Here is a 22680-nt window from a genome sequence, read left to right on the forward strand (position 1 = left end):
GAGCACTGGCATGCTGACTTTGGCTAGGGCGGATGAGGTTCTGTGCCAGCAGGTTTTGAATGCAGTTGTCCATGATGGCCTGCTTCTTGGCATTCACTGGTCACAGTTTGCATCGAACAAGTGGGTTGTCTCCCGTGTCTATGCGATGCTCTGCCAGGGTTGTGCAGCCCGGAGTTGTGGTGAAGATTTCGCTAAACTCTTCTAAAATGTGTTTCATGCGTGGGTCTAGGTCCGACGAGTGGCCGGGAATGATCACATTGCAGGCTGCAGTCGCCTCCGGCACACTGGCACACACACGGGCATCGCCCTCAGCAAAAATGCAGCGCAGACTGTCTCCAAAATCATCCACTGCTTCTGGCTGTTCCTCAACGGCCTTGACAAAGGGCACAATTCTTTGTGGTTCTGTACCGACAGTCCACCCACCAAGTGACACGTGCTGAGAGATGCCACTCACTGTCAGGAAATCCCTACCAAGGGCAACGTTACGGCACAGGTCAGGAATGCACAAAAACTGCTGTCTGCGGCAACCGGCAGCCCACTCGATCTGGCACTTCAGAGACATGGTTGACTGCGACCAGCCTGATGCCAAACGCAGCATGCGTACGTCTGCCTTGGGTTTGGCTCCAGAAGCTTGGGCCGCCGCCGCGGCATGCGGTCCGAAGAAGCTTACACTTGAGCCTGTATCTAGCAGGGCCTTGAACGTCGACGACCCGATACGGACGTCCTTAAGGGGCTCTTTGCCACCGGCTGTGGTCGCTACTTGGTGCGCACTGCCGTAGGTGCCCGCCGGGGCAGCACCTACCGCCACTGGTTTCCCGGGCACTGTGCTTGCAGGTGACCCGATCGCTGGCACCGGAAGCAAACGGGTGGCCCCATTCGTTGACCCGTGGCACAGTTACGAGATATGTGGCCGAATCTACCACAGCGATGGCACTGCACACGCATTGATGCACTCGCGGGCTCCTGTCGCGGCACCGGTCCCGGCCCGTAGGGTGAGAACGGAGGCGCTGAGTCGCACGAGTACTGCCGGTCCTGGCAGTACGACGAGTCTAGCGCAGCTGGATGCAGTGGCCAGTGATAAGTCGGCAGTGCTGGTGGGGCAGCAGCAAACGAAGCGAACGACGCCGTCGCCATAGTGTTCGGCTGCGGCAGTGAGCGATGGTCGGGGGCCTGGCTAGGGCGGAACGCCAGATCTCTAGCTACTTGGTTGCTCGGAAGTGGCGGTGATCTGTACTGGAGCCGACGCCAAGCCCGCTCCATTAGGCCGTCGGCTGCCTTCACCAACTCGGCGAGGTCGTTGTAGGCATGCCCCTCCGCCAAATCTTGCAACTGAGGGTGCATCTGCCTCAGTACGCGCTGCACCTTCTCGGCTTCGGAGACCTCTTCCCCGATGCGGTCGTAAAACGTAGCGATCGCATATATAAAATCTTTCAAATTTTCTTCCGGGTGCTGCGTGCGCTGTTCGAGCTCCGCCTTCAGGCGACGCTTCGCGTCAATCGACGAGAACTCGGAGCGGAAGGCGGCAGTGAATTGCTTCCACAAGTCGAACCCGCGCACGAACCGCCACCACAACTTCGTGCCACCCTCGAGGGCAGCCGGTACCACGTGTGTCAGTCGCTTATCGGCGGCGACCCCCGTCACGAGGCAGAAGTTTTTCAAACGTTCAAGAAACACTTCCGGTGACTGCAAGTCTCTAGCACCGGAGTAGTGGGGGAGGTGCACAGCGGCGAGCCGAGGCGCAGAGTCGTCGGTGGCCCGAGAGACCGCGCCAGTGTTAGCGATCCCAGTCCATGCCCCCACGTGCGGAGCCGTGGGCAGAGGCGTTGCCATCACTCGATCGCGCACGATCGCCGCGATTCGTTCGCGCTCCATGGCGGAGCCGTTGGTGTCCAGCAACAGCTCTTCAATGAGACCTTGGAGCCTAGGCATGTCGTCCGCTGCTGTTGTCGGGCCTGAAGCCATCCCGGACGGGCCCCCACTTGTCACGCGCTAACCCTAAATCGCACACCACACGTCGCTACGTCTCGCCACTCCTTCCAACCAGCCCGAACTCCCCCTTCCCCACACACGCAACCCCCACCACTCCAGTCCCGATGATGATGATGACGCCGTCACGTAGTGCCCTCTCTCGGCCAAGTCCCGATGATGATGACGCCGTCACGTAACGCCCTCTCTCGGCCACCCTCACAGTCGCTTCGGTTGCAACTTACTCATCATGCTTGTTATCTGCGCGTACTTCAAGGAATGTTAGAAACATAGCTACCTTTTCTGCAGTCGCTTCTCATAGGGATAGTGAGGTGGTGACTGTATTTTATCGTTAATCTTGTTATCGACGATTTGTTTTGATGCTTTGGTGTTTGCTTACTGGAATGTTGGTTACTTGCTGCAATTTCAACAGTGCCATCGCGGTCGTCGTGCGTTTTTGCACGAAGTTGGCAAAGTGAATTGTAGCATCATAGTGCACGCATCTGGACGCACCTCGAGATAACAGCTGATACGACTGTTGCGGCTGAATGTTTGCGAGAAAAAAAGGATGTGAAACGTTTTTATGCGATGCACAGGCAGCGCAGGGACAGCTTGTAGAAGATCTTGCTGTTTCCAAACAGTGTACGCGTATGGTAATTGTGAACGGCTAAGTAACCTAACCTTTTTTTTTGCATTACCACATTTTTCGCTTGGCCTAAAAAAATGGCAGCATATCCACAGAGTGAATGATGGGGAGTGGGGCGAAGCATTCGTTCGTCCATTCGTTCTTGCTTCCGTCCGTTCCTGCGTACGTCTGTGTAACTGTCCATGCGTCCATCCACCTGTCCATGCGTGCGTCTGTTCGTGCGTGCGTCCCTGCGTTCGTCCATGCATCCGCGCTTGCGTCCGTTCATGCGTCCATCCTTGCATGTGTCTGTGTGGCCGTTCGTCCATCTATTCAGCGCTCTAAGTGCCACCATCTCGCAGCTTTTCATCATATATTCTCCATATATAAGCACCGCCATCCAGCGGACATTTCAAGGACTAAACGGGAGGTGGCACATGCACACTTTCTTATGGCTTGCGCTTCGGGTTTACTTCCCACCACCTTTAACCACCTCGAGTTCATGGTATATACTAGTTCACTGTATTCATGGCTATGCGGCCCAACGCTCGCTAAACCTTTCTAAAACCAAGGAGGTTACACCCAGCGAGTATAACGTAGCAACCCTTTCTTGTCAGATCGTGCTCAATGTACATGCCAATAGCTGCTAATGGGGATCGCAGCGTGCGCGTTACCTAAAGGCCGAATGCTCCTGTCTCTCATTCCCCCTTAGCAGCTATTAACATGTGCATTGAGCACTATCTTTTATTGTTCAACTAAGCACAGAAGAAATCTCTCACCGGAACCACATTGGAGGTCGAAATCGTAAGGACCACTATTTCGGGTATGTGCCACTGGTGGTTGCGTACTACGAGGAACGCACAAGCCACGCCATAAGGAGCTTCGCCCCTAAATGTTTTCATAAAATTTCTCCACATAACAAATGCACCCCCAACTGCTCCGATTTTTCAAGAGAAGAAGTGCCTTCAATATGCGAATAAATATGGTATGCTTTCGTGAGAAATTTATCAGCAGAGTTGTACAGTAGAACATATGGCCTTGAGAACATTCTTTTGCGCTCACAGACAACCTATTTTGACAATGGAGCGAAGCCAACTTATAAGAGCAGGGCTTTGGCCGAGTCGCGCTGCTCCGCGAGTGTTACGATAGCTTCAGGCTGATTTCGGTTTTGCACGCTCACATCGCTTAGGCTTTTAAAAGACACATAAACAAAAATGTGGATGGGAGAAACATTTTGATGTTTTAAAGTATATTTTAGTGTCCAATTACGAGTATACTTTTCCTTGAGAGCTAAACTGCGTGCTTGCGAGCGCAAACAGACCTGCTATGTCACACCAGCCATCTTTATTTTGTACAACAGGCCTACTGAAAAAGCTATGCTAAGAAAGAGGGGAAAAAAGAAGGCATTCTTTCAAAATGTAGAATAATTGGATCTCAGCTATGACTAGCTGCAATTGTTTCAGTCTCATAAAAATAAATCGGCAGTTATTTCAGCTAGGCGAATAAGAAAATTATCCATAAACTTTAATACTTTTTCTTGGCGCGGTAGCAGGTATGCGCTCTGGTTCTGTAGGTTCCACAGTGCTGTCAAGAAATGCCGTCGCCAAGTGTGATAGATAAAACTCCCTCAAAAAAGAGAAAATAAAAACATTTCCGTGGCGCCCCACTCGTCCAGATTACAGCGCAAAACCACTGTGGTAACTTGGCTACTGTGATGTTATGCAACTGAGCTGCGTGCTGAGTGGAACATGTCTCGGTGGGTCATGTGCCATATTGTGCCCAAAGTTTGAAGGTCATGTGTGTCTGTGTTGGCGGAAGCGGTTACCTTTATTCCCATTTTATGCGCTTCTCTTCGGATGACAGAAAAAGCTCACCATTGATGACGAGACCTGTTTCTGCGACGAGAAGGTGCTCAAGCAAATCATCGACTGCAAGGTATGGCGCGATTCGCTGACTTACGGCCGTTCTGCTCCTCTTGAGGGTTTGATTCTCGTTTCTAGTGCAAAATAAACGTCCTGCAAGAAAGAGAATATGCAGACACCACAAACAGTGACTTATTCTACTGGATGTTTTTTTTTTCTCTCTGTTTTGTCAAATTTCGTGCTGGCAGACAACGTGAATCCAGAATATGGCATCCATTGAACCCTGCCTAATAGCGTCTCTGTTTATTTCTATGCTTTATGTTGAAATGAGCAGAGATGCGTTCTTTTTCGGCTCCGTCCTTGTCCACTCGCCCTTGATGTTAGAACGATAATTTACCAACTCGCCAAGTTTTGTCACTCTATGGAATCATCTCTGTTCATTACAGACGATTCAAGTATTTAAAAGTGAGCCTCTTGTTTAGGTTTACAACGGCAAGTTTGGCAAGTTGGTACGTTAACACATTTGGTAGAACATTTTGGTTTTTTCCTTGTAGTTTATTTGCTCATCTTTATAGTGGTATACAGTGTTTATCGTCGTATGGCTTGACGTAAGGTGCATATGCCCTCACACGACCAAGTTGCTGGGTGTGCGATCAATAACTGTGTATCATAGCTCTCGGAGTGTTGTTCTCTTATGTTGGTAGGTGGCAGTACCCTCCTTTCGTGCCGACGCTCATGCTCTTGAGAAGAACACACATGTCTAACTGACATACATGGGTATCAGACACCAATATTGGCCGTGCCGGTCGCCTGGGCTGATAATTTGTAGCGATCCCCTGTGTCTTATTTGGTGCTTGCCTTGTCAGTCACAACTCACGGCCTGCTGATGATCCTGTTGATAATGTAGATGGACCGTTATAAACCTCTAACCAAGCCCAAAGAGATGGTGCGAGCTTGTTTGTGCAAGAGCTGTCGCTCACACGCTTACATTGCCCACATAATCGCTTGACCTTGAGTGGACGCATCGACTAAACCCATAACTTTTTGAGCAGCCTGCGCACATAATTCCCATGCAAATGTTTGAACACTTCGGATATTCGAAGGAACATTAGAGTATTCAAGTTTGCTTTGACATGAATTTAAATTGTCCAAAATTTTTAAGTTGTTCGAAATGAAGACACACTCAAACCTCCTTTTAACAAAGTTGAATCTTATACAAAAATAAGTTTGTTATAACCAAAATTTTGTTCTAAAGATATGTTCTTAACACTATACTTATTGCAAGACCATTCTTAATATACTTGTTATAACCAATGTTTCATTATTACTGGGTTCGTTATTATCAGAATGAGTGTATTTAACCACGCATAAATCTTTTGTGAAGGTGTTTTCACTGCAGCAGAGGAGCACTATGCTGCGAAAACACTTGTACAAAAAAAAAAAAAGCAGAGCTGCTGGTAAATCCCATTTTAAGGTTAAATCAACATGCTACCTTCACATCAATTATAAATTCTTTAGTTTAAAAGCTGGCTATGTAGGCTTTTTTATCACATAACATAGCATATTTTATCATTTATCATTCGCATCCTACTGAAATTAAAATTCTGCAACTATTCAAAGTTGTTTCCCCTTCACCTTAAACAGAAGAAATGACATTCGCACATGACTCAGTCTATTGGAAAAAGATATTGTGCATGTAATTTAGGTCATGTCAAATGTGCTAAGATTCACTTATAACATGTGACACATGCTATTTGAACTATTTAATTCAAAATTTTTGGACCTAATCACTATTTGCTTTGAATCTAAAAGTTACTATTTGCATCTCCACAATTTCATGACATTTGTTTCTAACAGTGGGTGCAGTACGCAAAATCATTTTTGTACTTGTACTTGAAGTGTGTTTTGCCATGCTCTGTTTTCATTTCAGAGTGTCTTTGACAGGCTGGAACCAGAAGAAATGCGTCGAGCCAGAACGCGGTCGAATCCCTTTGAAACTATTCGCGGTGGAATCTTTCTGAACAGGTGCATGATTGTCGTTGTTTCTGTAAGCGTTGATGGAACACTTTTTTTTTTTTTTTAATGTAGAAAAAAAAATTGGGGGTTGTACTTGTGAGAGTGGTGCAGCATTCTCTAATCTTTGAAATTGCATTGTCTCCTTTTGATTATTTTTCTTAAGGTACAGTTAGTTGTGCGTATATCAAACCAGTTCATACCTAGCTATTGTCCAAACTAATGGTTCTCAAATAGGGCTTTGCAGAACTAGAGATTTGGTGGAGCTCTCTTAGGGGCTCCATGAAATCTATAGTTCAGGTGTTGGTATTCATGCGCCGTCGCGTTGACGTCATTGTCAAATGTCCAGGAACAAAATTTCGTGACTCTAGCACGCATTTGGACCGTTTGTCTAAAGCCGCATGGCACATTTTGACACTCTTTAGAGCACTAAAACTTTCCCGGAGCGCACCCGATTGAACACTATGGCACAAACCCGTGGTATTCTGCCTATTTTTCGGCATAGAAAAGATTGCGGTTTTTTGGTATTGCCAGGAAAAATTTTAGGGGTGGAAGCTCCTTAGGGTGTGGGTCTGTCCATCCTCCGCTGGTGTATGTAGCCACCGGTGGCACATACGTACTCTAGGGTGAGTATGTGCCTCAGGGGATGGGAGATGGTGGTACTTGGAGTGTTCACTAGATGGATGTAAGTGATTTCACATACTGCCATCTGCTTTTATGGGCGAAGCTCCTTAGGATGTAAGTCTGTCCATCCTCCATTGGTGTATGTAGCTACCGGTGGCACATAACCGCTCTAGGTATGTGCCACAGGAAATGCAAGATAGGAGATGGTGGTACTTGGGGTGTTCACTAGATGGACGCACAGATGGACGCATGGACGGACTTACAGACAGACTAGCAGATGGATGGACGGACGCGTGGAGCGGGTTTGTGCCACAGGGGATGCGAGATGGCGATACTTAAAATGTTCACTAGATGGACGCATGGACTGACGGACAAGGGGACGTAGGGATGGATGGACCTACGAACGGACAGACTAATAGACAGACAGATGGATGGACAGACGCGTGGAGCGGGTATGTGCCACAGGGGATGCAAGATGACGGTACTTAGAGTGTTCACTAGATGAACGCATGGATGGACGGACAGACAGACAGACTAGAAGGCGGACGGACAGATGGACGGACGCGCGGACGTGCGGATGGATAGATGGACTCACGGACAGACCCACGGACACATGGATGGTCGCGGGGACGGACGGAAGCAACAACGAACAGACAGACGGAAGCACGGACGGGCTGATGAACGCTTCGCCCCACTCATCATCATTCACTCCAAAGATATGCTGTGATTTTTTTGTGTGTAAATCGTGCGCAAGGGGACACCAAGGATGCATTGCGACTGAAGTCGATGGTTCTGGTGCACTGCATCATTGAATTTAACAGGATGCATTGCGACTGAAGTCGATGGTTCTGGTGCACTGCATCATTGAATTTGACAGCTTTTGTTGCTCGACAGTCAACAACTGGAAGCACTTGGCACTTGTTTGGTACCCATTACTAGGCTGGCCATAATCGGTCGTGGGTTTGGTACTTTAGGGGCCTGTTCTGTGCCTGCATGAGACTAGTTCATCAGCGGTGTTAATTGACGCTGCATGTGCTTAACGGTTTCCGCCGCGCTGCTTGCTACTTCGTTCTATGTCGCTCAAGCTCTAAGAGAACTTGTTGTTGGGCTAGTTGGTAGATCATTTCGAAAAGTTAATTAGAGCGCGAAAACTTGACACGATCACTCACACACGCACACACCCATGCATGTGCTGTGTGTTTGATGCATGACCCCATTGGATATGTCTGCTTCAAGCAAATAATTTCTTTAAAAAACAGGAAACAAATACTGCCTCTCTGAAAACATTTAGCTATTCAATTTGATTGCCAGTTACTGATATTGGTTCCTGCAGTTTCGTTTTTGTTCTTTCTTATTTTGCTTTCGAATTTTTATGTACACCACTGTATTGTCATGTAAAAACAAGTAGTTCTAACCGCTTTGTGGCTATAAAATCATTTCGCAATTTTACACAGACCGAATAAAGGCAAATGTAATAAACAATAAGAAGTGGGCAATGTAGACATAATCGTGTATTAGTTGTGCAATTCTTTCATGCTTATTTTTGGCTGGCCAGTAGGCTACATCGTCATGGCGACCAGATCGCTTGTTGTTCCTCCGCAGGGCAGCCATGAAAATGGCCAACATGGATTCTGCTTTTGATTTCATGTTCACTTCTCCCGTGGATGAAAATGGGGTGAGTGGATTCTATCATTCGTCTGTACTACTTTACTCAAAAAAGCGTTTTTGGAAATTCCGAGTTAATTATTTGTATACTATAAAATAGAGGATGACTTGCTTCGGGGTTGACAGACATTTCATTAAAGGGGCCCTGCAGCACTCTTTCAGATAGCCGTGGAAAGGATTCACTGAAGGAGCTTATTGCCTTACTGATTGACTGCCACAAAAATGTTTAGAATCCGTCCAGTACGCACCAAACTATAAAGTTTCATTGCATGCTGCAATTGCATTCTCTCATTTCTCGTCCTGATGAAAACTCTGGAAGCCAAGCAGAGAGGAATGGCACAGGGAAAGAAAATACTTAATGCATGCCTCGCTGCCTGGAGGATTTTTTAAATTTTTTTTTATTTTCTTTGAATGTACAACTTTTCAGTGCAATCGTGCGCGCGTGCATAAACATGTCGCGTCCTATCACGACGTTTTTTTTTTACACAATCAGTCAATAAAGGTATGTCATTGCATTGAAAGAATTATATTGTTATGTTCATAAAACAAAAAGCTCTACAAATTGACAAAATAAAAAGTTTTGGTAAATTCAGCACAATTTTTTCTTTTCTTCATGGCAGCAAAAGGATTAATTACTGAGGAAGGTACAAACAGGCATATTGCAAACTTCTCTTTCTCGAAGTAGAATATTAAGCACCATGCAATAAATTTGTGTGTAAATTGGGTCCTTTAGAGACAGCTGATGGTAATTAGTGCCTAAATGGGAATATATAGCTGGAAAAAGAGGAATAGATGGACTTTAAAAAACTATCTTTCGTAAATTTTGAAAGCTTGCCCTAAAAATGAAACGCATCAGTTTCATCCTCTAGTTTTTCGTGTGGCAATATATAAGTGCTGATTGTGCACCTTGAAGAACTGTGAAAGAAGAAAAGCTTCAATTATTTGAAGCTCTCATATTGGTGCATAGCCTTGAGCATTTTCACGCATTTCCAAATGACTGAATATAGTAGTTGTTAAGGGTGCTAATCTTAAATGTTCTTTCAAAGGAGACTCCCTGAAACATAACATTTGGAAATGTCATGCAGGCTTTCAGCTGAGTAAAGCGTAAGCAACAATGCTTGAAAAAGCAGATGGTAAGTAAAAGAAACGAGACCACCCATGCATGACCTGGTGACTGCGGTTTGTCGTTGCTTAGTAGCTAGACGAAATCAGTGCAAGAGGGTTTGCGCCCACAAACATGGACCCTGCAACGGAAGTAGGCTCCGATTGACTAAATGTCATAATCTTGACATCAGGTTTCGATGGTGGGCCCTGATGACCTGCTGTACTTTGCCGATGTCTGTGCTGGGCCTGGCGGTTTCTCGGAGTACGTTCTGTGGCGCAAGGGCTGGCAGGCCAAGGGCTTTGGCTTTACCCTCAAGGGTCCCAATGACTTCAAGCTTGAGGACTTCTTCGCCGGATCTCCAGATACCTTTGAGCCTCTCTACGGTGAGGCCACCGAGGTGCTTTAAGGGGGGACGTGGGTTCTAAAATTTTTTTTTAAATCTTTTGCTCAATCTTAACCAAACTTCACTATCTAACTAGTTTTTCATGCTGATTTCAAATTTCAAATCTCTAAATTGTTTCCTAATATTTCAAGTGGTATAGAAAATATGGAGGTCTGAATCTTAATTAATTGCGTACTTCTTACGGGACTTCTTGGCAATTTATTCTTGCTAATCCAAAAAGTGAATGCATAATCCGATGCTGGAGACTTGCTGTAGGAAGTGATGCTATTTTTATCCATTTGAAGGCATTTTATAAGCAAGAAAACGGACGAACACTTATGGTCACTATATTACAATAAATTTCTCTCACTAAAATCTTCAAAGGTAATTTTTGAAGTGATGCTAGAGAAATAGAAATAGCATCACCCCCTTAGATCATGTCAAGACGAATTAAATGATACCAACTTTGTCGCATTCACTCAAGTTTAACATAGGAAGAACCACCGTAAGGCCGAGTGCAAAGTTCAAAAACATCGAACTCAGAAAAACGTGTTTGAAGTTTCACTTTTGCTAAAGTGAAGCTACAGCGATATTAATGACATCATTCTGTAGCTCTATAATATAGGATAAATGGCCATGCTAAATTTCACTGTACCCACCCAGAATACTGCTCACAGCTTGTTCTAGAACTATAAAATAGTCATTGACTCAGCATGAGAATTATTATTTTTTCACTTTGTGGTCGTTCCAGTGCCTTGCAAGTGAAAGGAACACAAAAAAAATCATGCAATAATGTTGTCCTTGGATAGACAATAGATTTACACAATGTTTAGGTCTAAAACCAAGAATATTTATTTCTGCGAAAATTCTCACTATTTGCCGTCATGACTGTTTACGGCAGACCAAGGCTGTAAGCAGAGTCCCCTGCTGGCTTGTGACGCTTTGAAAGTCTTTCCTTTATTGAACTACTGTCGAGATGCTCTCTTCGCGATTTTTGTAGCCTGCCCTTGTCTTTCTCAAGGATGCGACGCACCAAGTTATTGCCAGCGCTGTAGCCCAGCTTCTCGGCAATTTCCACGTTGCTCTTGGTTGTGCCTTACTTGAAGCGGCTGATGGCTTCGGTAACTGCTCTTTCAATGCTCCACAAGGATACATGCTGAGTTTTGGGAGCCTGCTGCCAAATCATAGCGTGCAGGCTCTCACTTGGGTTCTGGGTGATCCCATCGCTGCACCTCCAAGAGGGCATTGTCGCTCAGCCGCCTAAACACAGGCTCCATTGCCTCAGTTACGAAATCAGGCAGGCTGTCCTTGTGTGGTGGCGGCTTCTCATTTTTCGCAAGAGCTCTCTGAAATTTGCACCAGGATTCAGGGCCTTCAGGGCAAAGGTCATGCTTTGGTGCCTCGTCAGTTGAAGACATGTGGTTCAAAGTTGCTAGAACAGCCTTCTGCATACCTGGAACATCGTTCCTGTGGCTTCTTAATGTGTAGCCATAGTATGAGGTGATCTTCTTTATCTTTTGTTGCGTAAGTCTGTCCTTTCCACTAAGTGAGCCACCTTGTGCTTTTTTTTTCTCTACAAGGGTACGTGAGGCAGCTCCCATACGCTTGTGTACATGATTTATGCAGTCCTTTTTGGCCACATTTATGAAGCCGTACACCTCCTTTTCTGTGAGTGCATGAAATGTCCTGCTCTTGCCGTCCGACAGCATTGTCGTATAACGAAGCTTGTGCTTTTCAAGTGACCGCTCAAACAAGCGTAGTGCTGCCTCCACTTCTATTTGGCCAGCATTACAGTCAACATTCTTTTGGCACAGAGGGGCGTGCTGAATGAGCCAGGCAGAATGTCCTGCTTCTCCTTCCTTGGGTCCTGTGGTGCAAGCCAGGCAAAAGTTTGATAGCACGATATGGTCTATCACGAGGCCACTATACATCTCAACAATGCAGCCAGCACATATATGCGAGCTATGTCCACGTGTAAGCCAGGTGCCGTCATAAATGACGTCAACGTTTCCGGGCGTGTTGCCGAACTCCGCATAGAACTCCTTGACGCGAGCCACGCTCGCCGCTTCGCATTCGGCAGCAGTCGCACAGCAGGCTTCTTTCATTATATTGCCGCCAGCACGTAGTGGGTTGACAGCAAGAGCGGCTCTAAATCTGGAGGAAAAAAGAAGATCGCGTTCTTCTTTGCTCGAGAGCCAGCCACGACGGACGCATCGTCCTAGTGCTAGCTACCTGGTGGTTTAATAAATCCCCCAGTACTTGTGACTCATCGTGACAACTGGTGGAAGTGCTGGGTAGTCTCACGGATGCTCCAGACCCCCCCGGGAAGCCGCGATACGAGTCCAGTGCCAGTCAATACTCCCGTGCATCGGACCAGCCGCCGAATCAGGGGATTGCCTCCGGAAGCCGACGATACTGCTCCCACCACGTCGACAAACATGACCAGCGCTTCGGTGCAAACCTCGGCGACCGGCACGGGAAGTACGACGTCGAACCGCTACACGTTGGAAAGCCCACGCGCACCGGCGACGTTCCATGGCTCGGAGCACGAAGACGTTGAGGACTGGTTGGCGGATTTCGAGCGCGTAGCCGCCTTGAATCAGTGGGACGACGCGGCGAAACTGGGTCGTGTCTACTTCTATCTCGAAGACGGGGCACGTACGTGGTATCAAAACCGAGAGGAACTGCTGACGACGTGGCCCGAATTCTCTCGTAGACTTCTGCAGACGTATGCCAGTGCTGATCGCCAAGAACGAGCTGAACGAGCTATTCTGGCCCGCGTCCAGCTGCCAAACGAAACTGTGACCACGTTCGTCGAAGACATGACGCGCCTCTTCCGACGGGCCGATTCAAGAATGACGGAGGACAAGAAGTTGCGTCACTTGATGCGCGGTGTCAAGGACCAGCTTTTTGCCGGCCTCGTGCGCAGCCCTCCGAAGACGGTCGCGGAGTTCTTGTCCGAGGCCGTGACAATGGAAAAAATGCTGCAGCAGCGATCCAACCAATACAACAAACAAGTCAATGGCATGTCTACTGCCGACATTTTCACCGCCACTAGAACCAACAACGACTATCTACGTGAACTCATCCGTGGTATAATACGTGAAGAGTTACAAAAGGCTGGTGTAACACCTCATCCTACAGTAAACTCTATTACAACTGTGATCAAGGATGAGCTGCACCAGGCCCTCCGGGACGCCTTGCCTCACGATACAACTGTGCCAGCTCCTGCTGAATACCGCCGTGAGACAACCTACGCAGAAGCTTTGAAACGCCCTGCTGCATCGCCGCCATTATTCGTCCATCCTGTTCCTGCTGTTTCACTACAGTCAGCGCAGCACATGCCGTACTACGAAGGCACGTACACGCCACCACCGTTGGCCTTTGTCCCTGGTGCTTCTGTCGCCCATCGTTCAGTGCAACCAATTCAGTACATCGACGATTGGCGCACGTCTCCTCGAAAGTCTCATGTTTGGCGCACACCTGATCGCCGGCCTCTGTGCTTTCACTGTGGAGAAGCTGATCACTTGTACCGCCAGTGCCCATATCGCCGTCTTGGGCTTCGCGGCTTCTCTGCGTACTCACCGCCACCCCGTTACGGCCAGAGACCGCGCGACATCGAAAACTACCTCTCCCAGCAGCATGCACCACCATCTGCCGGGCGCCAGTCGCGCTCGCCATCACCGAGGCGATTTTCATCAACGCCCCAGCGGTATTCTACCACACGGTCTCCCAGCCCCCGTCGGGAAAACTAGACCAAGCGACCTCTGGGGGCGGGGTCGCTGAACGTCGAAGCGCTGAAGACCTCCCATTGACGCAGAACAGTACGGAAACCGGTCCGACATCACATACTGCTGCAAAGGATGGCCGACTTTCACTCGACATAGCAGTGACAATTGATGGTTGTGCAGTTAATGCGTTAGTGGACACCGGCGCAGACTATTCCATACTGAGCGGGAAACTGACAACGCAGCTGAAGAAAGTCATCACGCCGTGGCATAACTCGCAGATTCGGACAGCTGGTGGCCACGTCGTTACTCCACTGGGTGCCTGCACAACTAGAGTACAGATTCAAGGGTACACATTCGTAGCAAGCTGCCTTGTTCTACGCGAATGTTCCCGTGACGTCATTCTGGGAATTGACTTTCTACAAGAAAATGGAGCTATCATTGATCTACAAGAGCGCCGCGTCACTTTCTCAGCCCAGCGAGCAATCAACGTGCAAGATGGTGGAAGGCGTGTCGACGTACTCCGTATTTCTGAACAGAGTGTGACGCTTCCTCCACGAACAAGTGTTCTAGTCGACGTAACATGCTGTGGTTTGGGCGATGGCGATGTGGTGGCTGAGACAAATTTAGAACACCTCCTGCAGCAAGGCATTTGTGTAGCTAGAAGTGTAATACACCTTCGTGATGGTCGATCTGAATTGCTCGTAACCAACTTTAGCAACGAGCATCGACATCTTTTCCGTGGCACTTCGATAGCGTTTGCCCACGAAGTAGCAAACGTCACCAACTGTTTCACGTCCGAAATAGTGGATACCGCCGACACGTCAATGAGTAATATTGACATCAATCTTGATCTGCCCACCGTTAACCAGACTGCACTACGAGCGCTTTTGTTCGAGTTCAGGTCTTGCTTCGCAACTTGCTCAAAGATCCGCCAGACGTCCATCACTCAACACAGGATCATCACGTACGAAGACGCACGTCCGATACACCAGAACCCATACCGCGTTTCGGCCAAAGAACGTGAAGCAATACGTACGCAAGTCACCGAGATGCTTGACGATGGCGTTATTGAACCATCGAACAGCCCGTGGTCATCTCCAGTCGTACTTGTCAAAAAGAAGGACGGGTCGCTACGCTTCTGCGTCGACTACCGAAAGCTTAACAACGTGACGAAAAAGGATCTGTATCCGCTGCCACGTATCGACGATTCGCTGGATAGACTTCGTCGTGCCCATTATTTCACTTCTCTCGATCTCAAAAGCGGGTATTGGCAAATCGAAGTAGATCAGCGAGACCGTGAGAAAACAGCCTTTGTGACTCCAGACGGCCTATACCAATTTCGAGTGCTCCCTTTTGGCTTGTGTTCTGCACCGGCAACTTTCCAGCGAATGATGGACACTGTCCTCACAGGGCTCAAGTGGCAGACTTGTCTTGTCTACCTTGATGATGTGGTGGTCTTCTCTACCACGTTTGAGCAGCACCTTCACCGCCTGCGCAGCGTGCTGGAGGCTATCCGATCGGCGGACCTCACACTAAAGCCACAGAAGTGCCACTTCGGCTATAAAGAACTAAAATTTCTTGGACATGTAGTTAGCGCCGAAGGAATCCGTCCCGATCCGGACAAGCTTGCCGCTGTTGCTGAATTACCAGCTCCTGTCGATAAGAAAGCCGTCCGGCGCTTCCTTGGTTTGTGCGCCTACTATCGCCGATTCATTCATGGCTTTTCACAGATAGCAGAACCTCTGACTCGTCTCACAAGGGACGACACGCCGTTTGTCTGGGAAAACGAGCAACAAGCAGCTTTTGATGAGCTGCGACAGCGCATGCAATCAGCGCCCGTTCTCGCTCATTTTGACGATGATGCTGACACGGAGGTCCATACCGACGCTAGTAACATTGGGCTCGGTGCAGTGCTCGTTCAGCGTCAAGAGGACATCGAAAGAGTGATAGCCTACGCCAGCCGCTCTCTATCCCGTGCCGAGGCGAATTATTCCACTACGGAGAAAGAGTGCCTCGCAGTCGTGTGGGCAATCACCAAGTTCCGCCCGTACCTTTATGGTCGTCCCTTCAAGATAGTGACGGACCATCACGCGCTCTGTTGGTTGGCAAGCCTGCGTGACCCTTCTGGTCGGCTAGCACGGTGGAGTTTGCGGCTGCAGGAATTTGATGTCACCATCGTCCATAAGTCCGGCCGTAAGCATGAGGACGCTGGCACACTGTCACGCGCACCCCTTCATGTCGTCAGTCAGGAAGCAGAGGAAGACGAAGGCTTTCTGGGCGCTGTTAGTGCATCAGACTTGGGCAAACGACAGCGAGATGATGCAGAGATTCGTCCAATCATTGATCATTTAGAGGGCCAGGGCGCAATTATACCACGTCATTTATCCCGCTCGTTGACGTCGTTCTGCCTACGACACGGTGTGCTGTACAAGAAGAACGCTCGTTCGAACAATCGTGCTTACCTCCTGGTGGTTCCTCGAGACATGCGAGACGACGTCCTCTTCGCTTGCCATGACGAACCCACATCCGGTCATCTGGGCTACTCAAGGACACTTGCCAGAGTGAGCGAGAGGTACTATTGGCCAGGACTTTCAGCAAGCGTAAAGAAGTACGTAAAGAGCTGTCGGGAATGTCAGCGCCGAAAGCAACCATCTGTTAAGCCAGCTGGTTTACTTCAGCCCATTGAAGCACCCTGCACGCCGTTCGACCAAGTCGGCATGGACATTCTCGGGCCATTTCCTATGTCTGCGGACAGCAACAAATGGGTGATCGTCGCGACCGACTATTTGACACGCTACGCTGAAACCCAGGCGATCCCACGAGCCACGGCTTCTGAGGTAGCACAATTTTTCATGCGCCATATCGTGTTACGACACGGTGCTCCTTCCAGTGTAATAACGGACAGAGGGACGGCATTCACGGCGCAGCTTACGGACGAAGTTTTCAAACTGAGCAACACCAGACACCGAAGGACAACTGCGTACCACCCGCAAACCAACGGACTTACTGAACGACTGAATAAGACCCTCGCAGACATGATCTCAATGTACATCGACGTACAGCACAAAACATGGGACCGGATCTTGCCTTACGTGACCTTCGCGTATAATACCGCCGTGCAAGAGACCACGCGCTTCACGCCATTTCGGCTTCTCTACGGCCGCGAAGTGCAGACCATGCTAGACTCAATGCTACCGTGTCAGGACAAATACGAGTTGGCAACAGACGCCGAAGAATTCGCAGAGCGTGCCGAGGAAGCCCGGCAGCTCGCGCGACTGCACATCGGCCAGCAACAGCAGGCAGACGCACGACGCTATAATACCCGCCACAGAGAAGTGTTTTACAGCCCCGGAGATCAAGTTTGGGTGTGGACGCCCGTCCGCCGCCGTGGCCTTAGTGAAAAGTTGCTGAGCCGGTACTTTGGCCCATATAAAGTGTTACGCCGCGTCAGTGACGTGAACTACGAAGTGGTTCCGGACTCAACACCCCATGCACGCAGCAGGACACGGCTGAGGCCGGACGTCGTTCATGTGTTGCGCATGAAGCCATTTATTGCGCGTTGTTCGTAACTTTTCCTTTACCGTACAGCGTTCTTTGTGTTTTTTTTTGTTTATTTTGTGAACTTACTTTCTCGTTCACTGACGTTTCCTATGTTGGCACGCTCTTCAATTTTTTACTTTCACTTCATCCGAATTTCCATTTTTTTTTTACGTGCCTATGTAGTAGCATCGCGGTGCTGCTATGTACTTTCCTTTCCTCTTTTTGGTACTTGTTTTTTTTTTTCTTTTCGGAAGGGGGGATAATGCCGCCAGCACGTAGTTGGTTGACAGCAAGAGCGGCTCTAAATCTGGAGGAAAAAAGAAGATCGCGTTCTTCTTTGCTCGAGAGCCAGCCACGACGGACGCATCGTCCTAGTGCTAGCTACCTGGTGGTTTAATAAATCCCCCAGTACTTGTGACTGATCGTGACAATATTCATGTGGCTTTGGTAACTCTTGTGGTGAAGCCCTCGATGCAAAATATTCATCTCGGCGAAGAAGTCCGACAGAGCCGTTGCCCCCTTGCCGATACTGTTGATGGCCTTCATGGCACGCATATTAACTTCAAACGGCCTTATTTTGGCGTCGGTATCGACGGCTATATGTGGGAACGAAAAACGCTCTTCGGGAAAGTCGCAACTCCTGCACGTGACTATGAGCTTCGAACACAGCCCGTACTCTTTCTTGGCCTTTGAAATAGTGACGCTTCTTTCACCGCATTCTGGGCACGCAAGTCCAAATAACGAGTGTATCGCCGCCAGATCAACAATAACAAATTCTGTCCCGTTTTCTTTGCCACCATCCTCCAGATCAATATCTAGTAACTCGAACTTACGTTCCGTCGCACACTGCGATGCGAGTGATGCCTTCAAGCCCGCTGCATTTCTCGCGCACTCAGCAAACTCGTCCGCCGAATAAAACGCTGTGTCAATGCAGTTAAGGATGCTGCTGGAAGTGCAAGATGACGATCCGACGACGACACAATCCGATGAGGTGCTGCTGCAAGGCACAGGAGAGTGCACCGCTTTGGGCACAGTCGTTCTGTTAAAGCTACGCCATTTTGAAGGGTGGCAAAATGCGCACAATGGAATCAGCTTCAAAACAAGCCCAAGATGGCGGCGATCGGCCGACTGCCTTGCCGGTGGCGCGCGCGGGAAGTTTGAACAAATTTGACCTGCCGTGGGTTGTTTTGCGGCTCCCGTGGCGACTTCATAATCAATTTTAATTCATTTTCTGATCGAATTCAGCGTTCACAGTTTGAGGACTCGTGCTTATAGGTCTAAAAATTTCAAATATCGCATTTTCTCAAAATCGCCTTTTTGGCCATTTTTCATCATTCTAAGACCTGCGTCCCCCCTTAAAGGGCCCCTAGACCGTCAATAGGTAGAAATTAAGTTGTGTTGTTGAATTTTTACAAGTTTCTGCTAGAAACCTTGCCGTGATAATTTTTACAAATGGTGCTGTAAGTACCAAAGTTACATGTGGGTGTTAATCCAAAGGCAGCCCTCGCTCATTTTGCTCTTCGTGTAACAACATGCAAAACTGGAGAATATAACAACATAGTCATTCTAAAGAATGCCAACTTGCAGCTGTTTATTACTGTTACGTACGCATGACATGCCAGCAAATAAAATAAAGAAAATCTGAGGCAAAATGTAAAAAACTCACAGTTTTGCCGCAAGGGCAAAGCTATGAATGCGACAGCAACATCCCAACTGTTGTGAAATACTAGAGATTTTTAGGATTGGGACCCAGGAAGCTAACGGAACCAAGAAATTTGCGAGCGACCAGGACACGTGCAGAGAACACAAGCCACTGTCGGACATTTGCGATCGTGCTGTCCCAAAAACCTGTAGCGTCCTCCTCTGGGCGGTGAACAAAATTGGAAAAGACGTGATCTCATAAGATGACAAAAATAGCACTTGGCAGTGGCATGTCAAGCCACTGCTCGCGTTCTCTCTTGGCCTCGATTCTGGTCCCAATGTAAGATATATTCTGGTTCAACCATTTCGCTTCTTCCCTTCTGTAGTATAAACTTGCATGAGTCGAAGCGTTCCCACAGCTCGTGGCACCATGAGTGTTGGGGTGCACTCCTCTTTTCCTGAATGACTGGCCACGAGTGATGTGGCGCTCGTACCCAAAATTCGAAAACTTGCGCAGGTCTCCAGAGATGTTATGCCAACAGAAATTGCGGGAAGAATGCAGCACGGCCACGTCTTGCATAATTCTGATTAGGCCGCGTGTGGCATCCGGTGCGTTTCATGCAACACAGCGTTAATTGGTGTTTTGTTGTCATTATTCTGGAGGACAAATGGCACAGGGTGTTATTGTTTAAAGCAGAGTGCTGTGCAGCGAGGGCTCACGGGTTTGAGTCCCCACTCCCGCTCTTGGAAAGTTTTTCTTATGAATCATTTTACTTGTGGGTTTTATGTATATACAGTAGACTCTCAGTAAATGAAACTTGGAGGAACCGGAAAAATATGTTTCATTTCACAGGAGTTTTGTTTTAACAGTAGTTCCGTTTAACAGATTTCCGTTTACTGAGAGTCTACTGTACAAGAATATGCGGTACGTCACAGCAAAGGGAAACCACTCCAAAAGTGTTCGCTAGTTTCTACCACAATAATGACTAGCACGAAATGCACAGGGTTATTTCAGTGAGGTCACAATCACTAGCTTTCTGAAAACCTTAGCTCATCTTTGGTGAATGCACGCAATGGCATGCCGACACGTCCTCCTCGCGCATGAGCAATCTCTATGTCTCGGTTATCTCTGTGATGCAGTGGTCTTTGTGGTCACATAAAATCCCATTTTTTTTAACACAGTCTTGCAAGGGTTAGTACACTGACGCATAGACATCACCATAGCAACCACAGTGTAAGCTAAGCTGGTCCTGGTTATAGTAGTTCGGCGTATTGTCCTTGACCGAGGCTTCGTCATTCGCATTGACTATTGGGTTTAGTGCATGTCAGTTAAGACTCTGCGTAGAATATATGCGTTCAAGGGGACAAAACAAGTGATTTCCCAAAATATTTCTGAACCTCTGCAATTCCTAGCATACTTGGCAGGCTTTTTAGGAGAAGTTGATGCAGTGTGTCAGGAACGTGTGCATTTATTACAAAAGCAGGCCTTGTTCAGCCCGACTGTTTTGTTGTAGTTGCGGCATAGACTTCGTAAACATTCAGACCTGCCATCTGTCTGACTTCTTAACGCCTAGAATGCGTCATCTGAAAGTTTTACCCTGTGGGATCACGCCCTCAAATCTGCGTTACCTTTTGAAGGCGGAAGGTGCATTTGTTAGTTGAATGGACATTATATACTGTCGAAACTCGCAATAACGAAATCCCGCGAGTACGAAGTCCCCGGGGCAACGAAATATTTCCGAATCCCCGGCAAACGTTCATAGAAGCCCATGTACCGTATTTACACGATTGTAAGACGACCCTTTTTTTCAAATTTGACAATCCAATGTTGGGGGGTCGTCTTAGAATCGAAATCGAACCATGTACCTTAGAATCGAAATCGAACTATGTATTGTCATCTCGAATAGTTTCCCGCTCAACCCAAAGCGCATAGTTTTCCGCGTGCTTATACAAAAGCTTTTCTTTTTTTAGCATCTACTGCGCGCATTACGAGTGCCTTTATGACGAGCGCACGGCTCTTGAGGGAGCACCGGTAATCGATGGAAGAGCCGCCGTAGGGGGGTATTGGTAGTTGACGGAAGAGCTCCTCTTTGTGATACAATTTTCTAAGCGGGCGCGTCGCCGCGTGCTCCTGTCGCTTGTGTCCACGACCGGCTCTCTCGAGTCACTTCTGTCTGACATGAGTGCCGTAGGCTCGAAAAACACTCGGCGCTCGTTTACGGCAGCGTTTAAGCGGGCTGCTATTCTTCATGCGGAGGAAACCAACAACTGTGCAGCAGGACGGAAGTTCGGAATCGGTGAATGTGTGGTGCGGAAGTGGCGGCTTCAGCGCGAGGAAATTTTCTCGTGCGACTCCAAGCGCCGTGGCTTTCGCGGGGCGAAGTCTGGCCGCTTTTCGGAACTAGAGGCGAAGCTTGCGGCCTACTCACACTTGACGACGACGTGCTGTGAGACTGCAGCAGCAATGACGGCAGCAGCACCAGCGAGGACGACTCCAGCGACGATGAATAATCCTCCGCAACCACGTGAATAAATTTCCCTTGTGTAAAATGCGCGCGTTCTTTTTTCTTTTTTTTTGAGATGCGATTTTGGGGGGGCTCGTCTTACATTCGAGTCGTCTTACAATCGTGTAAATACGGTATTTGTATCTCGCGGCAAAGAAGTGTTTTTAGACAGCGATCCCGCATTAACGAATTTTCTACCACAGTGCGGGCCTTATTTAACCTACCACCAAAGGTTAACTGTCGAAAATATGCTCGTATGCGTGTTATGCGCTCTAAAAATTTATAAACATCTGCTTTTGCCGCGCAAATGTGGGTACCGCCATTTTTGTTTACTTCAGGGGAGACGCGGCTTTGAGATCCCGAAAAATGGCAAAAAATTAATTTTTTTTTATTATCAAGTTTTCAGTTTCTGGAACCCCTTTTCTATCTGATGAAATATCTACACTGAAAACCACACAGAAATGCTTCGAAAAATTCATTTCACCCATCTAGGTAGGGGAACTTTTTCTGGAAATCGCGAGAAAACAGCGATTCTTGGGCTCATCGGAAAGAGTATTTTTCTGAGTTTAACTTCCCCGCCTCAGCTGGCTCCTTCCTTTAAAAACAAGTGCACAAAAAGCAAATGCTTGAAGGTCGTTTCGAGGCCTTTGATTGGCTGTGGCCGCCATGTTGCCTCAGCTCGCCTTCTCATTGGCCCGATGCTCGCTCCGGGAGACTGTCGTCTGCTCCTTGTGCGTCGCGAGGACATGGCTCTCGAAAATTGCTACTTCGTAACGTGTTGACGGCTTGATGATCACTTATGATATAATTACGCTTTAGTTAGGAGCAGTAGGCGGATGCGTGATCAGGTTACTATGAGCGCGGCGCGTCATCGGAGTTGGCTTTAGCTCTAACTCCGCTGACAGCGAAACTGCAGGCAGGAACGACATGCTAGCGCATCCAAAACAACCCGCGGGTTGTTTTAGATGCGCTGGACACCCTTCGCTCCTTCTTCGGCGCACATGATGACGACGTAGCAATGAA

General features: G+C 48.1%; 1 protein-coding gene across 4 annotated transcripts in view; it reads left to right on the forward strand.

Annotated features, from left to right (window-relative positions):
- The window catches only part of Cmtr1 (Cap methyltransferase 1), a 111012-nt gene that overhangs the window by 36677 nt on the left and 51655 nt on the right, over positions 1–22680 (forward strand). For all 4 annotated transcript variants that reach the window (XM_037418877.2, XM_075866454.1, XM_075866453.1 and 1 more), the window contains 4 exons: positions 4454–4525; positions 6383–6477; positions 8692–8764; positions 10050–10242. In XM_037418877.2, coding sequence (XP_037274774.2) covers positions 4454–4525; positions 6383–6477; positions 8692–8764; positions 10050–10242 — 433 coding nt within the window. The remainder of the gene's footprint in view (positions 1–4453; positions 4526–6382; positions 6478–8691; positions 8765–10049; positions 10243–22680) is intronic.

The sequence above is a fragment of the Rhipicephalus microplus genome, chromosome 6 (genome assembly GCF_043290135.1).
Source record: "Rhipicephalus microplus isolate Deutch F79 chromosome 6, USDA_Rmic, whole genome shotgun sequence".
Taxonomy (NCBI): Eukaryota; Metazoa; Arthropoda; class Arachnida; order Ixodida; family Ixodidae; genus Rhipicephalus; species Rhipicephalus microplus.